This window comes from Sciurus carolinensis, chromosome 1, assembly GCF_902686445.1.
Source record: "Sciurus carolinensis chromosome 1, mSciCar1.2, whole genome shotgun sequence".
NCBI classification, from domain to species: domain Eukaryota; kingdom Metazoa; phylum Chordata; class Mammalia; order Rodentia; family Sciuridae; genus Sciurus; species Sciurus carolinensis.
The window spans coordinates 127,938,433-127,956,043 of NC_062213.1; the positions used below are offsets into that span (position 1 = coordinate 127,938,433).

Consider the following 17,611-nt stretch of genomic DNA (forward strand, 5'->3'; position numbering starts at 1 on the left):
AGATTGAGACCAGGTTGGGCAATTTAGCGAAACTGTGTCTCAAAAAATAGAAAGGACTGGGAATATAGCTCAGAGGTAGAGCCCTTACCTATTTGCGAAAAGCCCTGGGTTTAATCCCCAGTACTGCAAAAAAGAAAAGGAAAATACAAACGTGTTGGGTTTCCTTTTGTACTGCTGGTTAAGTAAATCGATAGTTTATTTATTATATTGTAGAGTCATTTCTCTTATTTGGTGGAGTGAGTTGTGTAGGGAATAAAAACTGGCTCTCTTAATGACATTGATAAGTAAAGTCATTTTCTATCTCAGAGTAGAGCCTCATCTTGGTGGTGCAGTTTGGGGAGAGGGTCACTGAAAACCTCAGGTGTAGCCTAATTATATTCCAAGGGTCTGTCGAGGCTCAGGCATATAGTGAGCCTGCAAGAAGATGACATGACACTTCCACTTGTGTGACCTGAGAAACAGACTGTTTTTCCTATCTTGGAAATTATAAAAGGCTATCATGACCGTGGCAACATGAAAAGGGACTGTAATCAAGTATGACAGTTTGCTTTTAAGATTCAATGCTGGTTTTCACTGTTGGGGACTTGAAGGCGAGTTGGCCACCAGCTTACATGTTTGTCTTTCTCCTGCTGACCATGATTCTCATATTTGGAAAGGACCCGAATGCCGCCTGCAGTCCTGCGCTCTGGCATTAGGAGCCTAAACATTTCCTTCAGTTTTTGCATGACTGGTTAGACTGGGGCTGGAAGGACCTCCTCGTGACCAAATGTCATGATGCCATTTCTTTCAGTAATTCAACCTAATTATGTTTTATGGACAGCAAACATTTCTTCTCTTCATTTCCATTTCCAACAATGCTGCAATTGACTCCCAAGCTCATGAACTCTGTCCCCTGGGCTTCACCTATCTATGCATATGTAGTTGGCAATTTTGCCTGTGCTGAATGGAGACAAATGTTTCCTTGTGCCCAACTCATTGACTAGCCTCCTTAATACTCTAGGACAAGGATTTGAGCGTGTGAGTTTCAATAAAAAATTATTTTAAAACATTTGAGTTCTGTGGTCTTCTTCTTCTTCTTCTTTTTTTTTTTTTTGGTACTGGGGATTGGACTTAGGGGCACTCAACCACTGAACCAGATCCCTAGCCTTTTTTTTTTTCTTTCTATTTGTATTTTATGTAGAGGCAGGGTCTCACTGAGTTGCTTAATGCCTCACTGTTGTGAGGCTGGTTTTGAACTTGTGATCCTCCTGACTCAGCCTTCTCAGCTGCTGGGGTTACAGGTGTTCACCACTGCCTGGTTTGTGGTCTTCTTATTATGAAGGGATCTTTGAAAACCTGTGTTTAGCCGGTAGTTTTAGCATGTGTAATAATAGGGTAGTGTCTGTGTTCATAAGTTGCCTTTATTGTAAGAAGTTAACCAATTTTCTTTAGTTTTAATAAATGTTTGAGTGTCAGGGCACAGTGCTGGGTACCAAAAATGAATTAAGTTCTTTGCCTTCCTGTGAGGAGTCTAATAGGATAAGGACTAACTATACGAACAGAATTTAAGTGTCATCATAAGTACAGTTTGTACTGAGGAAATTGTGTGTGGCATGTGTAGCATGTATTTGGTTGAATGGAAGGCATACACCAGTACTTTCCAAGCAACACAATGATTAGAATGATATGCATCGGCCAGCTTGAGTTGCTGTGTAAAATAGCTGCATGCATCAGAATCCTCTCCCATCTTTTTTTCTTTTTTTGGAATATGATGATTAATGACTTAATCTTTAAAGTTTAAGTCATGGCAGATGCCGTATTGTACCACACTATTAAATCCTTGTCACTTTTGTCATTTGCCCTGTATCTTGAATGGGACTGTCTTGTCTTCATGGATCTTTTTCTGGTTCTCAGCCCCAGCTTCTATGTGCTTGCTCTTCAAAATTTTGTATTACACTGTATTCACCCAAAATTTGTGCTTAGTTACTAAAGCTGTATCTGCTGATTAAGTTCACCAGTGAACTCTATTTAGAGTGTAATTTACTACTTGTCACAGATGTGGTCTTGGTGGATAATGAACGAAAGCAGAGCACATTGTGAGTTAGCAGTTTGTGATATTGTAGAGACGTTGCTCTGAAGCTAGTTAACATGTATTTCAGATTGCTTCCAAGTATGATCACCAGGCAGAAGAGGATCTTCGCAATTGGATAGAAGAGGTGACAGGCATGAGCATTGGCACCAACTTTCAACTGGGCCTAAAGGACGGCATCATACTTTGCGAGTAAGTTAGATCTCCGGGAGTCCCTTCAGGTCCTTTCTGTGGGCTTCTGTCTGACCCTGCTTCCTGGTCCAGGGTGTCAAACCTTGTTATTCTACAAATGTGTTTAATGCTTTTGCTTTACTGATATTAAGGGAGCCAGCGTAATATTCCAGTCCTTGTTTTTGTGTGACCAGTAAATAGGGTGTTTCTTATATTTTTATTTCTAGACTTATAAACAAGCTACAGCCAGGCTCCGTGAAGAAGGTCAACGAGTCCTCATTAAATTGGCCTCAGGTAACAGCCAAACCAGTACTCTCTGGTCCTAGTTGGTTTCTCTTTATGTGGAGGAAAATTTCAGGTTTTTTTAAATTATTTTTTTATTACAGTTTTAAAATAGATGTTAGCAGAAATTTATGCACATGCCTGTATTTATTTATTTATGCAATTTAAATAAGTGTTTCCATAATTACTTTTTGAATTGGTTCTATTTATTATCAGTAGATGTTTAGCCTAGAAGATTTCCTATATTCAATGTGTTTGCTTTTAGAAAGAATTTGACACAACATACACTGAGAAATACAGTCTAGACCTTAAGAATAAGTGAAGGAGAAAGTAAGGCATTTAACATAACAACTACTGATTGAATAGTGTGTCAGACATGATGTCAGCTCATGAATGTACATGTAACATTAGACATTTATTTGATCTGTGTATATGTTTTGAGATGAGAGAATAAGCAATTAGTAACCATAAATTTATTTTGAAATTATAATTGTAATGAATTTACATAATGAATTCTTTATTAATGTAAGTATGTAATTTGGGGGAGGGGGGAGTACCAGGGATGGAATCTAGGGGCGCTTAACAACTGAGCCACATCCTTAGCCCTTTTTAAATTTTTATTTTGAGACAGGGTCTCACTAAGTTGCTTAGGTCCTCAGCCTCCCTAGCCACTGGGATAGGCATGTGCCACCACACCTGACAGTATGTCATTTTTGACAAGGAAAATCCAGTCCTGGATAGCTTTTACACAGAAGTCTTAAAAATACATAAGGAAGATTTTGCCATTAGAAGACTGAAAAAAACTCACTTCTTAAGATTATTAAACCATCCTATTACACCTTTTCCAGAAAGAAAGCTATGCTTAATATGTACGTGGTAAAGAATCCTTGCCAAGTAGCTTTCTTTCTGGCATCTTGTAACTAGTCATAGACTTTTTTTTGAGGTGCTAGATACTGAACACAGGACCATGTGCATGCTAGGCAAGTGCTGTACCAATGAGTTATATTCCCAACCATTTTAATTTATTTCAAGACAGGGTCTTGCTCAGTTGCCCAGGCTGACCTTGAACTTGTGATCCTCCTGCCTCAGCATCCTGAGTAGCTGGGATTATAGGAGTGAGCTATTGTACCTGGCAAAAATAGAATTCTTAAAATGTTAACATTTAGTTCTAAATGATATCTTTCTTTCTTTGTAGTTGGAGAATATTGGCAACTTTATTAAAGCTATTCAGGCATATGGTATGAAGCCACATGACATTTTTGAAGCAAATGATCTTTTTGAGAATGGAAACATGACCCAGGTTCAGACTACACTGGTGGCTCTAGCAGGTCTGGTATGTACATGTCCATGACTCGTTTAAAAAAGAATCCCCCATATATCGGTGACGAATTGCATCATTGTTCTCCCATGGGGGCTCAGACCAGGTGGGGAGGGGGCCGTCTCTTCTGTAACTGTTGGCTTTTTGGAAGGCTGCTGACATTAGCTGCCTTGTACTAGATAGGTTAATTAGAGCTCTCATATATCAGAGGGGACAGTGGATCCGAATAGCCTTATATGTTTCTTACCTCCAGTTTGGTCTCACATAATGAAGCCTGTGTCTGTGGAAATATCATTTCTTATAAAGTGTAAAACATATCATTTCTGTAAAACTCTGCCAGTGGAATAGCTGAATGTTGCTTCTTAGTATGTGTATCTCTGTCTAGGCTAAAACAAAAGGATTCCATACATCCATTGACATTGGAGTTAAGTATGCAGAAAAACAAACAAGGCGTTTTGATGAAGGGAAATTAAAGGCTGGCCAGAGTGTGATTGGTTTGCAGGTAAGTGAAGTGGTGTTGCTTTTCAGTACTTATTCAATGTCGTTAATCCTTGCCATGCAAAAGTTAAATCTCTCATAAGTAAAGCAGATAGAAGTACTATAATGTGGATTTCTGGGATGGATATGTGGTTTATACAATTTATATCTCTTTAAAACCTATGAGATGATGATGGTTTTTAAAGAAAGTTTAGTTATGTCACCTGACTTGACAATTGTATCTCCAGGAAATGAATTTTTTTTTTCCTGATCATATTATTATTTTTAAGAAAATGTAAAAAAAAAAAAAAGAAAGAAAATGTACTTTCTAAATTCCTAAATATTTAAAAAAAAAAAATTCCTAAATATTATCAACCAAATGAAGCATTTTACAAAACCTTAATGCCAGAGTCATTTATTTACACTAGTAAAGCATACAGCAACTAAGTCCTGTTGTTGGTTTAATTTTGGGTAAATATTTGGTTAAGATGTCTTTTTTCTCTTCACATTGTCCCCTTGAGTGTCACAGAAACATCAGTGCTTAATACCATGGGCTCCACTCTCTCATACCTGCTGAATGCACTGCCCTTTGCTTGACTGAATCTATGTCAGGTGGATTAGTTTTATAAAGTACATAATTGTATAAGTGGTGGGAAATTAGAAACCTGAATTTCTAAATAATATAATAGTTGGTTAAATTATAACTCCATAAAGAACCTTTTAATGTGAAAATATACTCATGTTTGACAGGTTAAGTTAAAGAAATTAGGTTTTAAAATTCTATGATCAGTGTGACTTTTTTCAAGTAAAAAGTGCACATGCATATTTTTATATGTAAATGTGTGTGTTTATTTGTATGCATTGCTATAGATATACACACAGAGCCCCCCCTCCCCCAAGAAAAGCTACAAGGCATTCAAAAATTACAGCAAATGTCTGGATAGTAGTATTACAATGATTCCCCCCACCCCACCCCACCCCACCCCCCCCCACCCCACCCCACCCCGCTTTTTTTTTTTTTTTTGCAGTGCTGGGGATTGAACCCAGGGCCTTGTACTTGCAAGGCAAGCACTCTACCAACTGAGCTAGATCCCCAGCCCTTTTTCCCCTCTTTTTGCTAATATGTTTTCTGAATCTTTTCTAATGAATGGGTTTTACTTTCAGTAATAAAAATTTTCTTTATTCAGCATTATTTATAAGGAAAAACAGAAACAAAAAACAAAACAAAAACAATAGTAGAAACTTGTTGCCAGCCAGTAAAACAGGGTGTACTGGTTGGTCCTGAAGCCATATAGTTCTGTGGAGAGAAGTTAATTATTGTTCCTCTGAACTTGGTTGAGGTAGGATAGGATTCCTCATTCTGCCCCTATCCTGCTCTGGCTAGCATATGAGAGTTGAAAGAATAAAATGTGATCCTTTCCCATGAAAATGTTGGCAATTTTTAAACTTGAAGTTTAAAAACCTGGTTAGCTCCCAGAGACAATAGCTGGTATTTGTCTTCATGTTTTATGTAAACCATAGCTAAAGTAGGGAGTCATACTGCCTGGCCTTTTGTCTGCTTCTGTGACTGAAGCAGATACCCCTTAATTTGGTTATCTGTACTACAGAGAATAGGGGAATTTATCATTCTGTCACTTTAATATCTTGTGTATCCTTCCAAATCTGTTCATTTGTGCAAGTTTATGTATGGTTAATTATACTGTGAGGTTCTAGATACTGTGAATTTTTTGAAAACATTTCTTTTTAAAATTATAATTTGAAATTTATTTGCAAAAGCATAAAGGAGCGTTTGTATCTAGTTGACCAGAGACTAGGCTCAAGAGCTCATCAGTTGTACCCGTTTCCTTTGCGTGTGTGCTCGGGATTGAACTCAGTACTGTGCATGTTAAGTTTGCACTCCTATCACTGATCTCCACCCCCGTCCACCTTCCATCTTTTTAGTACCACAGAGTTTTGTGTTCATATCATTGACTTCTGTAATTAATGCCAATTGTATTTTTAATTTAAAAGATGGGAACCAACAAATGTGCCAGTCAGGCAGGCATGACAGCCTATGGGACTAGGAGGCACCTTTATGATCCAAAAATGCAAACTGACAAACCTTTTGACCAGACCACAATCAGTCTGCAGATGGGCACCAACAAAGGAGCCAGCCAGGTAAGCAATGACTTTTAATACTTATAGTAAAGAGTACAAAAGGGCCATTTTAAATGAACATTTGCCTTATGAACTACAAGTTCAAAGTAGGTATTTTTTGTATAGTATGTTTAGAGTGTAAGTAGATTTTGCTGGGAAAGCGGCATAAAGGGCTTTTATAACAACAAAGAAAGTGTGGCGTGGTTTGTGGGTTTTGTTGGCGCTTAGAAGAGACAACCTTACTACCTAACCAGAAAAGAAAAAGATATGTTTATTAGTGTTCTTGCTCCAAAATCCATGTAAAGGATTGCACATTTAAATGCTGGTCTTTTGTTTTGTTTTTAAAAGGTCCCTTTTAAGTTGGTAGGTAAAATTACCTGATCTTCTTCTAGGAGCTATTTAACTATCATTCCTATGAAATGCTAAATAGTTCCTAAAAAAGTAATGAAGTAGTTCTTCAATAATAGATGGGAATGCAGCATGGTGAAAACACCAAAGTTCTAACCCCACATTCGAGATAAAATACTTCCTTGTTAAAAATGGATTACCAGCACATCAAATGGTTCCACAAGCAACAAAACCCTCTCTCAGTGACCCCACGATGAGATTTACTTGCCCTAGACAGAACATGTCCCATTGCATTTTTTCATTGCTACAACTCAAGTTTGCTTTTTTGCCCACTTTACATCTGAAAGTGTGTGCTTAACCTAAATGGGAAACTGAGGTACGAGGTACATTATCCTGAGAAAGATGGGGGTGAGCTGTTCTGAAGTGCTTGGTTTTTCTATGATTCAGAGCGTTTTGAAGAGATAGAAGTCCTCAAGGTCTGCAGAAGCATAGTTTTTGCTGAATGAATTGTAAGTGCTAAAAATTGTTAAGCTGGACAGGGTGTGTCATAACAGGCATTCAAATGTGACTTTGAAGTGTGCCAGCATTATGCTTTTACTTTTATATTCTGTATGTCTTATCCTCTCCTAGATCCAGAGTAGGTAGTCTTGTTTCCATTGCAGATAAGAAACCTAAAACTGAACGTAAGTAAACTTAGTTGAGGCCAATAGCAATTTTATAGTAGAGCAAGGATTCAAAGGACAGTCTAAGCTTGCTTCTAAGGTAGTGAATATGACAATAAAAGTGATTTGGCTTCAGAATATTTTGGCAACCTAGGTTTAGCCCTGAAGCAAATGAAAGTAAATTTCATAATTTACGAAATATTAAGAAGAGTAGATTTTAGCTGCCATTCCAACTTTTAATACTATGTTCTGCTTCCAGGCGGGGATGTTAGCACCAGGTACCAGAAGAGACATCTATGATCAAAAGCTGACATTACAGCCAGTGGACAACTCGACAATTTCTCTACAGATGGGTACCAACAAAGTTGCTTCCCAGAAAGGCATGAGTGTGTATGGGCTTGGGCGGCAAGTATATGATCCCAAATACTGTGCTGCTCCCACAGAACCTGTCATTCACAATGGAAGCCAAGGCACAGGAACAAATGGGTCGGAAATCAGTGATAGTGATTATCAGGCAGAATACCCAGATGAGTACCATGGCGAGTACCAAGATGACTACCCCAGAGATTACCAGTATGGCGACCAAGGCATTGATTACTAGATCCAATGGAGGAGTTCAGTATTTAGTCCATTGTTTTTATTCAGTGAGAACCAAGCTAGCCTTGAGTAATTTTTATCTTGTCTTCCTAAAACACTATTATGCTTATTGTACCTAAAAAACTTGCCTTACATACATTCCTTTTTCTGCCTCTTCCCTAAATAGTTGCCTTTTAGTGCTGTAACAATTAAATCCTACAGCATAACCAATAACTTGCATATGAAGTAAAAAGGAATACTGTGAAAGGGGAGTACTCTTGTACAGCCAGTTCTTTTATTAAAGATCTATGCATTTTTACAATCTTACTGTATTTTCAAACAATATGGAATTTTTTTTTTTTTTTTTTTTTTTACAGTTTAATGTATCTGGTTTCTACATGGAAGACTAAGTTCATGCTTATTGCTAAATGTGGTCTTTGCCAACTAAATCTAAGATGCAGCATTTTAGAAATTTACATATCATTGTTTCTACAGTATTGTTTGCTAATTTTTAAATAAAGTCATGATCAGTGTGCATTTGTGATTATATGTGTACTCATTCTCTTCCTTAAGCTGACAAGATCTTTTCAGAGTGGTGTTTCTAAAGGAGCATGTAAAAAAACGGCCTGCAGACATTTAGGTCTGGGTGGTGCGGTTGCAAAATCTTCATTTGTGCCAATGTATCAATGTAGAGTTGCTCTGTTTTCTCCAACTATATTTATTGCTGCATTTCTCAGCATAAACTTATCCCATTGTATTTTTTATAAATAAATATTTTTTTTGAACATTCATATGAACCACAGGCTGATTATTTTCTGATTAGCTTCCAGATAGAGTCAAATTAGGGGGAAAAATATTTTCTCCCAGCTGCTGTGATAAGGTACTTTAACATTATTTAATCCACAAAACATTGCCCTCTATGCTTAAGGAGAATGAGGCTTAGAAAAATAAAGGGATTTCCCCATTGCACATAGTGAATGACAGCCAGGAATTATCTGACCTTGTTGATTTCACTGTGATTTCATCTTAAATTCAACTTGGAATAATCTTAAAATCATCTTCAGAAAATTATGGTGGGAGCAGGGTGGGTATTTTATTATATTGTAAAGAATAAGAAACATTCTGGGTCAGAAACAGGATGTGTTGTTTGATAATAACCAAGGATTTATAATAAAACCTAAACCTTCTGTCATGACAGAGAGAACGTCAAACAACAGCTAAGTGTCAAAATGACAAGGATACAATCACTGAAGGAAATTGGTAACTCACACTTTCTGACACTGTCCCAGCCTGGTAGAATTTGCTATTAGGCTTTGGGGCAAAAGACACCTATTTTTTGCTAAGGCAAATAAGAAGGACATGTTTTGATGAATCCATAAAACTGAAGTTTACTTGCTTGTAATTCTTAATGACTGAGTTTAATGTTTCTGAGAAACTGCTCTGCAAATCCCTTTCATAAAGGAGACTTTAAATAAATTAACTCAATGCTAACAACAACAAGAAATTTGCATTTAATGTAGACCTGAGCTGTCAGGCTGTTTATTGTCATCTTCGAAGAGGCACTTAAGGAAGGGAAAGAAGCCTTACATCTTCCTACCTGCCCTGCCAAGTAAATCAGATTGAACCTCCTCTTAGGAGGGTGATTAATTTTACCCAGTCATGTAACAAATGAAGCTGCTGGTCAACATGTTAAATGTCCCAATTTGTTTAAAGCTTTAAAAAGGAAAAGTTCTCCCTTAGTCCCATCTAAATCTCAGGTGGGGTGCAGGTCTCAGTGGCTCAAAAATCTTCCTTCAGGCAATTCTCAGGTGGGACTGTGGTTGAAAACTGCTTCTCCAGAATATGTGCTAATCTGTAAAAGTACCTCATGCTTTTAACCAGCTAAGTTATATCTGGTTAAACTTCTGCCTGTCTTCTGTGTTTGCCCATTCCAGTTAGAGTTCAAACTTTGGGAAGTAAATATATTTAACATATTTCCAGGATTAGATGAGTAGGGGAAGGACCCGACCTGTATAAGAGCAACATTCCAGAGATTTCTACCAACATTCAGTTTTTAAAGAGATTTATTTATGGGTATGCCCTCATAAACTCAGATGGTGTTCACATATTTATAAATTATTTATTTCACGTATTTATAACAATTTATTTATTTATTTTTTGCGGTACTGGGGATTGAACCCAGGGCCTTGTGCTTGCGAGGCAAACACTCTACCAACTGAGCTATATCCCCAGCTCCGTATTCTGTTTTTTAAATTGATGCATTATAAAAACATTTTTTCCATCCTAGATGGTATGAAAAAGACTATAACTTATGGTTACAGTATTGTAATGTGATAAAACAATAGCAAAAATAATGAGGAAGAACAAGGTCTATCTTAACTTTATTTTGTCAGTAACCAGTTCTGAAGGTCACTTCCTCCAGGTACAAATGTCTGCTGGGCTGCTATCTCCCAATGGGCCTGAGTTCTGTTCCTTCTTCAGTCCTTGCCGAGTCCTTGTCTCCCTGACCCCTTGCAGTGTTAACTCTGTTGATCCTTTTCACAAAACTCTGAAAAACAAAAGAATGAATAAGACCAGTGATGAATCTGCATTGTTGGTAACCATTTTCTAGGGTTCTTGACCATAAAATTTGGGAGAACTGAATCCTTAAAGTTTTCTCTGTTGAATTAAAATATTTTAGGGGTAGATTTCAAAGTAATCCCCCACCCCCATACTAGGGATCCAACCCAGGTGAACTCTTACCACTGAACCACATCCCCACCCTTATTTGATTTTTGAGATGGGCCCTCTGAGTTGGCTGAGGCTGGCCTCAAAACTTCTGATCCTGCTGCCTCAGCCTCTCTTTCGAGTTTCTAGGTGCTACGGGCGACACTGTGCCTGGCTCAAAGTGAATGTTTAACTGGAACAGTATAAATTAGGGAAAGAAGACAAAGCTAGCCTTATACCATCATCAGAAGCATTCCCTTTAGAGTACATACAAATAAGTCAAACAAGAAAAAATTTTATGTGGATTAGAATTGAGGTTAATTATAAAACTACAGAAGTGCTTGTTAAACTTCAATGCCTGTAGAACTGAGTGCTTTGAACACCATTGAAAGCTAACAGGGCTTTAATGCCTAAGTTTAATGTCAACAGAAGGAAAGAAAATTATTAAAATGTCACATGACCTTGACAACAAAAGGATGAGATGTTCAGTTGTTAAACATCTCTGTCTACACAGGATAAGGTGAACCAGCAACAACTGTAGTGAAGAGCTGTTGGAAACAGCTGCCTGCTATTTCCAGATACAAGCAGCATGGGAGGGGGAGGTGAGCAGAGGGTGTGCCTTGGTTAATAAAGTGCCCGAGGGCTGCAGATCTGTCAATATTGGCACAGAAGGCAGTTAGTCTACAGTGGAGCCTGCTCTCCCTAAAGTGCAGTGGGTATGAGTGACATTGGGGGATACACAGCTGCTTTAGAAAACAATCTGCTAAACTTCCCAGACTGTCCAAGAGGCCAGTCCAAGCCATTAGCAGGAAAGGTACTGGGACTACAACTGCATCTAGAACACCTTCTACCCAGGGTCCCAAGGTGCTGCTTCTACTGAGGAACCTATATGATCAGTGTTAATTGTCATCAGACTTACTTTTCTCTAGGGAGAAGTGTTCAGTAAGGGAGGTGGTTCAACCTTGGAAAGCTGAGCCCAAATCTCACTCTGGACATATAGGCCATGTGGTGGCAGAAGCCCACAGAGCCCTCAGGAGAGAACTGAGGCTCAATGAGCCTCCTTTGTGTGTGAGCCTTTGGAGATTGTGAGGATGGAGATTGCGACACAAAATGAAATGTTCACTTACCAAAAAATCTTGGTCCATTAAGTAGGGCTTTTCTGAGGATCCATCATTTGTTTCCAGATCAACAGCAAAACATAGGAAGAGTGCATCCAGCACAGTTTCAAACACAGATAAAAAACTATGAGCAACTAAGTAGGCAAAAAAGGTGACCAATAACAGAGGGATTGTCCACACCTGGAGCACACGGTTATAGTTAAATGCCATCAGTCCTCCAAAAACAGTGAAACACACCACCAACACCTGTCCAAAATGAGAGTTTGTTGAAAATTACAAATTGGTTGGTTAGAATATTTTAGTAATGATTTTTTTTTTGTCAGTTACAAGTAATCATTTTTGTGTGTATGATTTGTATTCAGATGTGCCCTGCTAATAAAGAGGTGGCAGAAAATTTGGCAGAATGAAATAGAAAAAAATGAAAGCTATGATTAAAACAAAATCGTTAATTGGAGTAGGTAGGAAGATAAATACATGGGCATTCTGTCCAGGCCTAATCTTTATGCAGATATAACAATATCTCAAAATTTTTATTCTGTTTTTTCACTTAATATCACAATAAGCATTTCAACTTGAGAGCTTTTTTATAAACACAATTTTTAAACAGTGCAATGAGTGGGTACACTGTAATAAGTTATTAGTTTTACCCTCTAGGTATTAAAATGGAGAGAGAATAGGATTATTTCAGACTTTTATGATATGCAATTACTATATTTCCAGGCATATAATTATAGGTCATGGTGTACTTAATTCCTTAACTGATGTAAGAGTCCATCTAGGGTCCTGTTGCCCCTGGATGTCTGTAAAGATGATCAAGGATGTCTGAATGCTACTTCACTAAAAACAAAGAATTGTAAGCAAGTCCCTGGATTTGATCGGCATGGCAAAACAAAAAACCCCAAAGAATCACTGGTTATCTCATATTTATTAAAAGCTCATCAGTCGTATGTTTCTTACAGAAAATATAAGAAAACGAATTCTAATCTAAAATAAAATGAGTCTATTAAAAATGATGAAACCTCATTCCAAAAATTTTTGGAAGTAGTTATAGAAACTATATCATCCACAATCCTACCACACTAATAATATAAACAGTATTATCCATTAAGTACTATAAGGTCAAGTGTGGTAGCATATGCCTGTAATCCCAGCTACTTGGGAGGCTGAGGCAGGAGGATCTCAAGTTTGAGGCCAGCCTTGTCAACTTAATGAGGACCTTTCTCAAAATAAAAAGGGCTGGGGATATAGCTCATCAGTAGAGTGCTTCTGGATTCAATCCAACTACAGAGTTCATTGTACTTTGGCTGATTTGAAAGGCATAATTATTCTGTGCTTCTATTGCTATTGTCACATGAAAGATCTCTGGGGCCTTGCTGAGCTTTAAATATAAATGCAATTAACACCCCTGTGAAAGCCAAGCATGTTACAACTGGTTACCAACAGGTAACTATGATGGTAACATAACAAAGACATACACCAAATACACAGCAAGGACAAAATCTTAAATGAAGAGCATAGTCCCCATATTGGGCACTGGCCAGGTCACAACTGGTGACCAAGACCATGTTCACTTGTGGGCACTGCTGAAAACAGGAATTCATGTCACATGTGGAGGGAATGGTTGGAAGATGTGCAAACTAGAGAGCTTAGCTTGGGCTGGAAAGAACCAGGCAGGTTGTAGTCAAGAATCTGAACTGCAGTCAAGAGGAAGTGAATTCAGGCAACTAGAACTAGACCCAGTGAGTGAAAATTACATGGAAAGAGACATACTGTGCTGCACAGAAAAATCTAACGAAGCATTGGTCAAGCAGTGGGGGCAGGGTTGTTATGCCATTTTCATAATTATTTCTGTGACTATTCCGGAAAACCCAGAGCATGGGTATAATTATGTGATAGATAGGAAAACTGAAGTTCAGTGTCCAAGCTCAGGGCTCCATTCTGTCCTTTACACCATAAAATGTTGGAGCGCTAAGATGTTCCTTTACTCCACAAGACTATATAAAATTCCTTCTTAAAAAATTCAGATGACAACAGACATGTAACTTTGGCTGCGCTTAGGATATTAACAATTTACCTTACTTATAGAATTATTGCTATTAAATAATGTACATTTCATTGAAACAATTTTTTTTTGTGGTACTGAGAATTGAACCCAGGGCCTTGTGCATACTAGGCATCTACCAACTGAGTTATTCCCTTAACCCCCTTATTTCTGTATTTTTACAACAAACCCACAAAACATACTTATTTGCTGAAGTCAGTAGCATTTTCCTTGTAGAATTGAAAAAGTGGGAATCAGAATGATAGAGACAATCCGTCACAGGTAAAAAAGTAAGAATAGAATTAAAATTCTGGCTGTACCAATTGTGGGATCCTTAGTTTCATCATCTGCAAAAGAGGGGTGCCTTGCAGATTGAGGATTAAATGAGATAATGAAGCACAGCATTATAGCAAGTACATAAGACATTCATTTCCTTTCAAATTGCTGCATAACAATTTTTTGAATTTCATGTTTCTTTACTTAGTCAAGATATCTCACCTTTCCTAGAAAAATCATGAAGTCTCCAAAGTAGTTAATGGGTGCAAAATGACTTGAATTCTTGGATGCGATTTTGAGTGCATCTTTCGCTGATGTACAAAAATCTGTCCCATTAATGGCAGTTGCAGTATAAGCATTCTGAAACAAAAGACAATAGTTAAAATATAATGGTTCATTAAACTGTTGTTGTAAAGACAGTAGAATGATAGTACAGAATATGGGCAAAGTACAGAAAGATGGCGACCATAAACCCATTATCTTTACCCCTAACAAATAAGTTCATTTTCCAAGTCACTTTCAATTTCTGATTATGTTCAAAAATATTTTCTTTTAGTAGCAGTAAACGGAAAAGATAAATACATACAGTCCATATGGTGGGTTGAAGGTCCCATGACAAACATGGAAACAACTGATAAAGCATAAATCAGGGCACAGCACAGTGTGAAGGCAGGACAGAAAGTTTAGGTTTCAGAAGAAGATTTATGGGGCCATTTTCCACAATTCCTTCCCCTTATGACTACATTTAATTTCGATACCATTTTCTCTTTTATAATATCTTTTTTATTTGTTCTAATTAGTCATACATGACAGTAGAATGCATTTTGACACATTATACATGAATGGAGTATAACTTCTCATTCATCTGGTTGTACATGATGTAGAGTTACACAGGTATTGTAATCATATATGCACATAGGGAAATAATGTCTGATTCATTCTACTATCATTTTAACCCCCGTGCCCCAATCATTTTCTCTTAATCTTTCAAAATGCTACTTGGTACTGCAGTTCACAATAAGAATTATAACTTTCCTGGGAAAACACACTAGGATACTACACCTGCCTAAGTGGCTGTCAGTTCTTTTGGCATGGATAAATCGTGAACATTTTTTTATCCCATAATTTACAAATCAACACTTTGGAACCCTCTTCCAGAACCTTGTAAGGAAAACATTTTGGAGTTCACTGCTGTTTTCCAGCCTCCAATGGTGCAGATTGGAATGAGAAAAAAGTGAAGAGGAGATGGGAGAGGTATAACTAGTATGGATGAAGGAAATAGAACTAACTGCCCCAATTTACCAAATTCCCTCTTCACTGCAGCAAGTAGAGAAGAATGTTTGGTTCTCAAAGGCCAAAGGCTAGTGACCAATTCCCGACCCAAGTTGCCCAGACTGTCCTGGAACTTGGGAATCCTCCTGCCTCGGCTTCGAGTTGCTGGAATTTCAGGTGTGCACCACCATGTCCAGCTGCATACATGATTTAATTAAACATCTTCAACCGTCCAAGATTCCTCAAGTCCTGATAGCCCATTCATTAATCCTCAAAACACCAGGAGTGGTGGTACTTGCCTGTAATTCCAGCTACTCTGGAGGCTGAGGCAGGAGAATCCCAAGTTCCAGGACAGCTTGGGCAACATAGTGAGACCCTGACTCAAAATCAAATGAAAAGGACCGGGGATGTAGTTCAGTGTAAGGAGCTTGCCTAGCACGTGTGAGGCCCTGGGTTCAATCCTCAGTACTGCAAAAGAAACAACAACAATAACAATAGCAACACACATGCATGTGCACACACACAGTGGGGTCTGCAGGTAAGAGTGGCATATTCATTCTTTTACAGATTGGAAACCAAGAAAGATCAAGGGCATTTTCCTCAGATTCCTATTGAATCAGTGAGACAGAGAAGTTTATTATTATTATTATTATTATTCTAACCTTTTGGGCATTACACTACCAGATTTCATTAGGCCAAAATGCTATTAAAAGCTTGGTGGGTGAGGTAAGCACAGGCTCTGTAGCCAGACTGTCTCTGGGTTTCAAGCCCAGTTCCACCAGTGAGGAGCTACTGGTCTGGGGCCAGTGAGTCAACCTCGCTGAGACCTCCTTTTCCTGGTCTATAAAGGGAGGGAGAGCACCTCCTGCAAAGGGACTGGGAGGATTAAAGGACATATATGCTCCCTATAAAGCCTTCAGCAAAGCACCCGGCAATGGAAAGCGAGCGATAAAGGCTGTAATTACCAAATGCGCTCACCAGAGATGACCTCATCTACAACAGGGACACAGAGCAACTCCCTGAGCCCCTGGGGAGGTGTGGGAAGGCCTGGATTTCTTTATCCTCAGGCTTTCGTCCCTCACACTCGTGGGATCCAGGATGGTAGTGCCAGTGTGGTCACCGTGCCACAAGCCTCTTGCCTCCTCTCTTTTTTCTCTGGCTCTGTCCCCAGCCTGTCCACCCCCTCACGTTCCCTCTCTGAACTGAGGTTCTCAGTGTACTTCCTGAGTCCTGTGTGTGGGGGGGGGGGTGCAGTTTTTGTGGGAGCTTCCTTTTCCTGGAGCCCACGGCCTTATAATCAATTTAGTACCATTGCTTATAAGCAATAAAAATAGATTTTGCTCCTTGGCTAACATGATTAAAGGTTAAAGTGGTACTTTCTCGTGCATGTGTTGACTCCACAGATTTTTGGGGACCCATAACCATTTATCTTTCCTTTAATGTCTCATGTGCCTCTGAAAGAGGATATTAAAGCCACTCTGATGGGGAAATTATATGTGCCTTCCTGCAGTTACTACACCACCAGCATTTTAACACAGGATTCAACCCTGAGTGCCACAGAGAGACCTAGAATTAATGTCTGGATGAATAGGTAGAGGAGGGAAGGCTCACTCAAGGCAGGATATGGCCTGAATATTTCTGCCAGCTCAGCATTAGCTAATTCATACTTACTCCAAGGAGAAGCTGCTTCCTTGTCAGGCAGCTGGAAGAGGGACAGAGCTCTTTCCATATCGTAGGTCTGTTCTGAGTGTTTGTATGTGCCTGGGATATAGACCCAGGGGTTCATGCAAGAGGATCATCTGCAGAGCCTGACAGTGTCTGGGAGGAACTGGCTGTGGTGAGGACTTGCAAGCACACGGTATTGGTGATGAAAGTTAACCAGGAGACCCCCAAGGCTCATCTTTGAGCAAGGAAGCAAGGGGCGATAGTGATCTCTGGCTTCCAATGTATTACCACACACAATTCAGTGGGTATCTTTCTTCAGCATCTCAGAACAGGTGATAGCCTGGCGTGGTGGCACATGTCTGTGATCCCAGCTACCCAGGAGGATTGCAAGTTCAAGTCCAGCCTGGGCAACTTTGTGAGATCGGGTCTCAAAATAAAAGGATAAAAAGGGCTGGGGAAGTAGCTCAGTGGTAGAACACCCCTGGGTTCAATCCC

The 17,611-nt window shown here is 38.9% G+C and overlaps 2 protein-coding genes and 1 non-coding gene across 7 annotated transcripts in view; 1 reads left to right on the forward strand and 2 right to left on the reverse strand.

The window, feature by feature from the left end:
- Cnn3 (calponin 3) overlaps window positions 1-8,827 on the forward strand; it is a 28,510-nt gene extending 19,683 nt beyond the window's left edge. Inside the window, exons 2-7 of the mRNA XM_047519555.1 lie at window positions 2,139-2,260; window positions 2,467-2,533; window positions 3,717-3,854; window positions 4,225-4,341; window positions 6,327-6,473; window positions 7,722-8,827. Coding sequence (XP_047375511.1) covers window positions 2,139-2,260; window positions 2,467-2,533; window positions 3,717-3,854; window positions 4,225-4,341; window positions 6,327-6,473; window positions 7,722-8,063 — 933 coding nt within the window. The 3' untranslated portion in view covers window positions 8,064-8,827. The remainder of the gene's footprint in view (window positions 1-2,138; window positions 2,261-2,466; window positions 2,534-3,716; window positions 3,855-4,224; window positions 4,342-6,326; window positions 6,474-7,721) is intronic.
- Window positions 8,828-10,080: 1,253 nt separating this feature from the next.
- Window positions 10,081-17,611, reverse strand: part of Slc44a3 (solute carrier family 44 member 3) — a 75,943-nt gene continuing 68,412 nt past the window's right edge. For 3 of the 5 annotated variants that reach the window (XM_047517670.1, XM_047517690.1, XM_047517676.1), the window contains 3 exons: window positions 14,402-14,539; window positions 11,872-12,108; window positions 10,082-10,586 (listed from right to left, as the gene is read on the reverse strand). In XM_047517670.1, the coding sequence (XP_047373626.1) occupies window positions 10,482-10,586; window positions 11,872-12,108; window positions 14,402-14,539 (480 nt within the window). In that variant the 3' untranslated portion in view covers window positions 10,082-10,481. Of the gene's footprint in view, window positions 10,587-11,871; window positions 12,109-14,401; window positions 14,540-17,611 lie in introns of all 5 variants that reach the window. The other 2 variants (XM_047517661.1, XM_047517683.1) reach the window with 2 other exon arrangements.
- Trnaa-cgc (transfer RNA alanine (anticodon CGC)) lies at window positions 10,196-10,269 on the reverse strand. Its single transcript has one exon. It is a non-coding gene; the product is annotated as a tRNA-Ala (tRNA).